The 6,868-nt window shown below is 52.0% G+C and overlaps 1 protein-coding gene across 1 annotated transcript; it reads right to left on the bottom strand.

The window, feature by feature from the left end:
* Positions 1–3,839: 3,839 nt before the first annotated feature.
* On the bottom strand, positions 3,840–6,764 carry LOC119957856 (uncharacterized protein C6orf15-like). The gene is made up of 2 exons (XM_038786011.1): positions 5,665–6,764; positions 3,840–5,632 (listed from the first exon to the last, which is right to left on the bottom strand). Exons 1-2 carry the CDS (start codon positions 5,675–5,677, stop codon positions 4,701–4,703), a joined length of 945 nt encoding a protein of 314 aa, XP_038641939.1. The 5' UTR covers positions 5,678–6,764; the 3' UTR covers positions 3,840–4,700.
* Positions 6,765–6,868: the final 104 nt, after the last annotated feature.

Raw genomic sequence — 6,868 nt, 5'->3', positions numbered from 1 at the left:
TTTTATATTGCTAGCTAGTTTATACTCACATTTCATCTTCTCTTTATTGCTTTTTTACTTATCCTATGCTTGCTTTCAAAGGCTTCCCAATCCTCTGGCTTCCCTCTCATCCTCACCACATTGTATGCTCCCTCCAATCAACTCTAGCCAGACCCTCCCTCATGTCTTTGTAGTTACCCTTATTTAATTGTAATACCGTTACATCTTATTCCAGTTTCCCCCTCTCAAACTGCAGGGTGAATTCTATCATATTGTGATCACTGCTCCCTAAGGGTTCCTTCACTTTAAGTTCCCTAATCAAGTCTGCCTCATTACACATCACCAAATCCAGAATTGCCTGTTCCCTACTCGGCTCTGTCATAAGCAGCTCCAGAAAAAACATCTCATAAACACTCCACAAATTTATTTTCTTGGGATCCGCTACCAACCTGATTTTCCCAGTCCACCTGCATATTGAAGTCCCCCATGATTATTGTAATATCGCCTTTCTTAAATGCCTTTTCTATCTCCTGATTTATTTTTTGTCCCACATCCTGACTACTGCTAGGGAGCCTGTACATATTTCCCACCAGGATCTTTTTTCCTTTGCGATTCCTCAACTCTACCCACAGAGATTCTGTGCCTTCAGACCTTATAATCACTTCTTGCTATCGATTTAACTTTATTCCTTACCAACAGGGTTACACCCTCTTTGCCCATCTGCCTGTCCTTTCGATAGGACACATATCCTTGGATATTTAGATCCCCTTGCAGCCACGTCTCTGTGATGCCCACAACATCGTACCAGCCAATTTCAGTATGCGCAACAAGCTCATTTACCTTGTTCCGTATACTGCGCGCATTTAGGTACAAGACCCTTAGTCCTGCGTTGACCGTCCCTCTCCTCATAGTGGTCCCCTTATCTGCTGTACCTGAAGTTAGATTCCTGCCGCTTTCCATACCCTGTGTTCTATGACTTGTTCTGGAAACTTTACTGACCTCTCTTGCACCTTCGGACCCTTTGACTAGTTTAAAGTCCTCATTATTAACCTGCACTTCTACCTTCTCCTTTAACTCTGATTTTCTAATTCTCCATACAACTGAACCCTTCCCCCACTATTTAGTTTAAAGCCCTATCTACAGCCCTAGTTACCCGATTACATAGGACTTTGTTACCCAGCATGATTCGGATGAAGACCTTCCCATCGGAACAGGTTCCCTCTCCCCAGGACTGGTGCCAATGTCCCATGAATTCAAACCCATTTCTCCCACGCCAACCTTCGAGCCACACATTCACCTCTTTAATCTTATTGACCCTGTGCCAATTCGCTTGCGGCTCAGGTAGTATTCCAGAGATTATTACCTCCTTGGTTCTGCTTTTTTAATCTAGCTCCTAGTTTCTCATATTCCTTCAGCAGAACCTCTGTCCTTGTTCTACCTATTGGTACCTACGTGGACCACGACACCTGGATCTTTACCCTCTCACTCCAAGTTCATTTGCAGCCCAGATGAGATACCCTGAACCTGAGAACCTTGGCTACCTCTGTACTGGGCTGCAACGCAACCTTCAGGGTTCTCAATCCTGGTCACAGAGAACAGTGTCAATGCCCCTAACTATACTATCCCCGATTCCGACTACACTTGAAGGCTCCCCATACCACGGTGCTGTGGTCAGTTGGCTCATCCCCCCAACAGTCCCCACTCTCGTCCACACAGAGAGCAATGATCTCAAATCTTGGGCAGGGACAAGGGCTGAGGTCCTGCAACCCTACCTCCTGGATCCCCCTACCTACCTCACTCATAGTCACACCCTCCTGCCCCTGACCAAATTCAAGGTAGTTAATTCCTCCTGCGACTCCCTCCTGATGTAAAAGGCTGCGACTCCCTCCTGAATCACAGCATCCGGGTCCCCCCTTCCCTGATGTGCCGCAGTGTCCGAAACGCGGACTCCAGCTCATCAACTTTGAGCCGGAGTTCTTCAAGCAACCAACATTTGATACAGACGTGTTCACCAGGAACCAAGATGGGGGTCCACCAGCTCCCACATCATGCAGGTAAAACACATCACTTGGCCCTGCATCTCAATTTTATTTAATTTGTATTTTTGTTTTATTTTAAATTTCCAGCTGGATTTAGTCTTTCTAACGTGGAACATTTTTCTCTTTTTACCTCTAATCTGAAAGCAATTTAGGTCATGCAAATTAGCAGTTACTTACCAGCCAATGAACTTACCCACTCCCTGCGACGCTACTCCTGGATTGTTTTTCAAACTCAACCCACTGCACAGGTGTCCCTCACAGCTCCCGCTCTTTTTAAATCTCCGCTCTCCCACTTCCCTAAACTCCCACTCTTACCTCAACTCTCAGCATGTGAGCAAAATGGCAAAATGAATGGCAATTCTGGTGAACATGCGATGGGCCTTCATTGTTGGAATGCCATAAGTGATGTAGCTGTACCCGCTTCACTCCTGAGATGTAGCGATTGTGATTCTGGAGTATCCCTTTACAGTGCTGTTGGAGACATCAGCTGGCAGTCGTAGCCCCCCCCCCCCCCCCCCCCCCCCCCCGAGCCCATCACTTGTGACGTATCCAAGCCCCATGTGGACCTGTACCCACCCCATCTAGAATGCTCACCAACCAAGCCGAGCTTCCAGGAGAGCTTCACACATCCTCTGTTTATTATGTTTCCAAGCTACAGGCGCCTCCAGTTACCATCACATTCCATCTGCAGCCCAGTACAGAGGTAGCCAAGCCCAAGGACAGTGACTGTGCGACAGGCCGACACTCTGCTTTTTGCCCTTGTCCCACCCTGCAGCTGGAGAACACACAATGATTCCTCCTGCAGTGTGCCCACTGCACCCCGGACTGCCTCCTACCTCAGACTCCCAAGTGTGAGCTCCACATTATCCCGGGACTACCCGTACTCTTGGACGCCTTGCCACCATCGCCAAGGAGGATCAGCACTCAGACTCCTGACTGCTAGCCACAGTGGTTAGTACTGCTGCCTCACGCCACCAGGGGCTGGTTTAGCTCACAAGGCTAAATCGCTGGCTTTTAAAGCAGACCAAGCAGGCCAGCAGCACGGTTCGATTCCCGTACCAGCCTCCCCGGACAGGCGCCGGAATGTGGCGACTAGGGACTTTTCACAGTAACTTCATTGAAGCCTACTCGTGACAATAAGCGATTTTCATTTCATTTCATTTCAGGGGCCCGGGTTCGATTCTGACCTTGTGTAAACGCGCGGGGTCTGCACGTTCTCCCCGTGTCTGCGTGGGTTTCCTCCGGGTGCTCCGGTTTCCTCCCACAGTCCAAAGATGTGCGGGTTAGGGTGGATTAGCTATGCTAAATTGTCTCGTAATGTCCAAAGATGTGCAGGCTAAGTGGGATTACAGGAATAGGGAAAGGGAGGGGGTCTAGGTAGGGTGCCCCTTCGGAAAGTTGGTGCAGACTTGATGGGCCGAATGGCTTCTTTCGGCACTGTAAGGATTCTATGGTTTGAATGCCTGGCCCCCCAACGACACTATTTTGACTGGAGTGTTTGTATCAGCTGCCTACAAGAATGATTGTTCTCCGTCTGTCTGTCTCATCGTGGAAGTCAACTCTACAGCAAAAGTGAATATTTCAACCCTCCGACCATGGGACTTGGATTCCGCGTGTAAATCTTTCTTTCCCTGTGGTCTTTGTCCTCTAAATCTTTCTTTCTCTCTATCCCCACCCCCAGCCTTTTGAGTGTGTACGAATAAACTAACCGGAGTATATCCAATCTCAAGTTTGCTGTGTGAACCATTGAACTGTGGGCACGTTCAAAGAACCCACTGCCACACTCAATGACTGACCAGAAGCCAAAGAGACAGCACATGAAACGTCATAAGAAAAAAAAGTTTATTGTTCTTAAATTAATTCTGTTAAGCTCAAAAGCGGCACAACGTCATTTAATTATTTTGTTAATGATGACCAAAAAACAGGCATGGAAGAAGTCAGGGCTTGAATAAACCACGTACGAACTGACCCCAAAGTTCCTCCACAATCCTTTGGTGCCTGTCCTCAGTCTCAAGTAACCTGTTCCTTTACAACCCCTCGATCGAGCCCCCAAGATCTTGCCTGGCTGCTCAATAAATAAATAGGAGTGGATCTCTCTTGGTCACAAGCGTCAAAGCTGTCACACTCTGCCCGCAGTGTGTGCCAGGACAGTCTGCACCTATCCCATCCATCATGGAAATGGCATGGTGAATGTCCGCTTTACATTAAAAAGTTACTGCATTGAAAAATTAGAGCTGTCACAGTCAAACACAGACAGCAGCGACTGGGCACAGCCCCGATGGGTATAAAAGAAATACGGAAAAAAGAGTCGGGGCCTTTGTATCCCGTACCCAAGGGGAAGGATTCGGGGCCTGCGGAACCTCTTGGGAGAGATCAGGCCCGTGAAAACCATACTCCAGGGAGAGAGTCCGGGCCTGTGGAAACTATACCCCAGAGTGAGATCAGGACCTGTGGAAACCATACCCCGATGGAGATCAGGGCCTGTGGAAACCGAACCCTAGAGGGAGGTCAGGGCCCGTGTAAACCCAACTCCAGAGGGAGGTCAGGGCCCGTGTAAACCCAATTCCAGAGAGAGAGAGGTCAGGGCCCGTGGAAACCCTACACCAGAGAGAGATCAGGGCCCGTGTAAACCCAACTCCAGAGAGAGGTCAGGGCCTGTGGAAACCCATCTCCAGAGAGAGGTCAGGGCCTGTGGAAACCCATCTCCAGAGAGAGGTCAAGGCCTGTGGAAACCATACCCCAGGGAGAGTCAGGGCCTGTGGAAACCGTACCCCAGGGGGAGTCAGGGCCTATGGAAACTGTACCCCAGGGGGAGTCGGGGCCTGTGGAAACCATACCCCAGGGGGAGTCAGGGCCTGTGGAAACTATACCCCAGGGGGAGTCAGGGCCTGTGGAAACCATACCCCAGGGGGAGTCAGGGCCTATGGAAACTGTACCCCAGGGGGAGTCGGGGCCTGTGGAAACCGTACCCCAGGGGGAGTCGGGGCCTGTGGAAACCATACCCCAGGGGGAGTCAGGGCCTGTGGAAACCATACCCCAGGGGGAGTCAGGGCCTGTGGAAACCATACCCCAGGGGGAGTCAGGGCCTGTGGAAACCGTACCCCAGGGGGAGTCAGGGCCTATGGAAACTGTACCCCAGGGGGAGTCAGGGCCTATGGAAACTGTACCCCAGGGGGAGTCAGGGCCTATGGAAACTGTACCCCAGGGGGAGTCAGGGCCTATGGAAACTGTACCCCAGGGGGAGTCAGGGCCTGTGGAAACCATACCCCAGGGGGAGTCAGGGCCTGTGGAAACTGTACCCCAGGGGGAGTCAGGGCCTGTGGAAACCGTACCCCAGGGGGAGTCAGGGCCTATGGAAACTGTACCCCAGGGCAAGTCGGGACCTATGGAAACCATACCCCAGGGAGAGTCAGGGCCTGTGGAAACCATACCCCAGGGAGAGTCAGGGCCTATGGAAACTGTACCCCAGGGGGAGTCAGGGCCTGTGGAAACCATACCCCAGGGAGAGTCAGGGCCTGTGGAAACCGTACCCCAGGGAGAGTCAGGGCCTGTGGAAACCGTACCCCAGGGGGAGTCAGGGCCTGTGGAAACCATACCCCAGGGGGAGTCAGGGCCTATGGAAACTGTGCCCCAGGGGGAGTCGGGCCTGTGGAAACCATACCCCAGGGAGAGTCAGGGCCTGTGGAAACCGTACCCCAGGGGGAGTCAGGGCCTGTGGAAACCGTACCCCAGGGGGAGTCAGGGCCTGTGGAAACCGTACCCCAGGGGGAGTCAGGGACTGTGGAACTTGTATCCCTGGGAGAGAAGCACCTTTTGGAGAAAAAAAAGACTTGAGAAATAAACAAGTCAAATGACTTAGCATCTGCACCAAAGCCTATGAGTTAATGTTTACCAAGTTATATGTTACCGTCCAGGAGTATCTTGGGCATGCAGGAGGACAAAAAAAAAATCTATATATACATATATATTACATATACATACACATCTGAATATTAACATACATACAGAAACTGGGCATGAGATTCTCTCAGAACGAGTGGCCACTGTGAACCCTGGGCTGAGCTTGGGAACAGGAGGACTTGCAATCTGCCCGGCTGCCCCAGGCAGTCTGCCCGGCTGCCCCAGGCAGTCTGCCCGGCTGCCCCAGGCAGTCTGCCCGGCTGCCCCAGGCAGTCTGCCCGGCTGCCCCAGGCAGTCTGCCCGGCTGCCCCAGGCAGTCTGCCCGGCTGCCCCAGGCAGTCTGCCCGGCTGCCCCAGGCAGTCTGCCCGGCTGCCCCAGGCAGTCTGCCCGGCTGCCCCAGGCAGTCTGCCCGGCTGCCCCAGGCAATCAGCCCGGCTGCCCCAGGCAATCTGCCCGGCTGCCCCAGGCAGTCTGCCCGGCTGCCCCAGGCAGTCTGCCCGACTGCCCCAGACAATCTGCCCGACTGCCCCAGACAATCTGCCCGACTGCCCCAGACAATCTGCCCGACTGCCCCAGACAATCAGCCCGAATGCCCCAGACAATCTGCCCGAATATCCCAATCTGCCCGAATATCCCAGACTGTGCAGTGGGAGATAAATCAGCACCCCCTTTGCTTGAGCTGTCATCCCAGAATTATCCAGAGCCTTTAGAAGGGCTCAAGAGAGGATATTGGGCATTAGAAACATGGGGACTAGAACTCTTTAAAAAAAAAAATTTACAGTACCCAATTCATTTTTTCCCAATTAAGGGACAGTTTAGCGTGGCCAATCCACTTAGCCTGCGCATCTTTGGATTGTGGGGGCGAAACCCACGCAAACACGGGGAGAATGTGCAAACTGCACACGGACAGTGACCCAGAGCCGGGATTGAACCTCGGCGACGCGAGGCA

Source organism: Scyliorhinus canicula, chromosome 27 (genome assembly GCF_902713615.1).
Source record: "Scyliorhinus canicula chromosome 27, sScyCan1.1, whole genome shotgun sequence".
Lineage (NCBI taxonomy): Eukaryota > Metazoa > Chordata > Chondrichthyes > Carcharhiniformes > Scyliorhinidae > Scyliorhinus > Scyliorhinus canicula.
The sequence above is the reverse complement of the archived record's forward strand: the minus strand, read 5'-3'. Positions and strand labels throughout refer to the sequence as shown.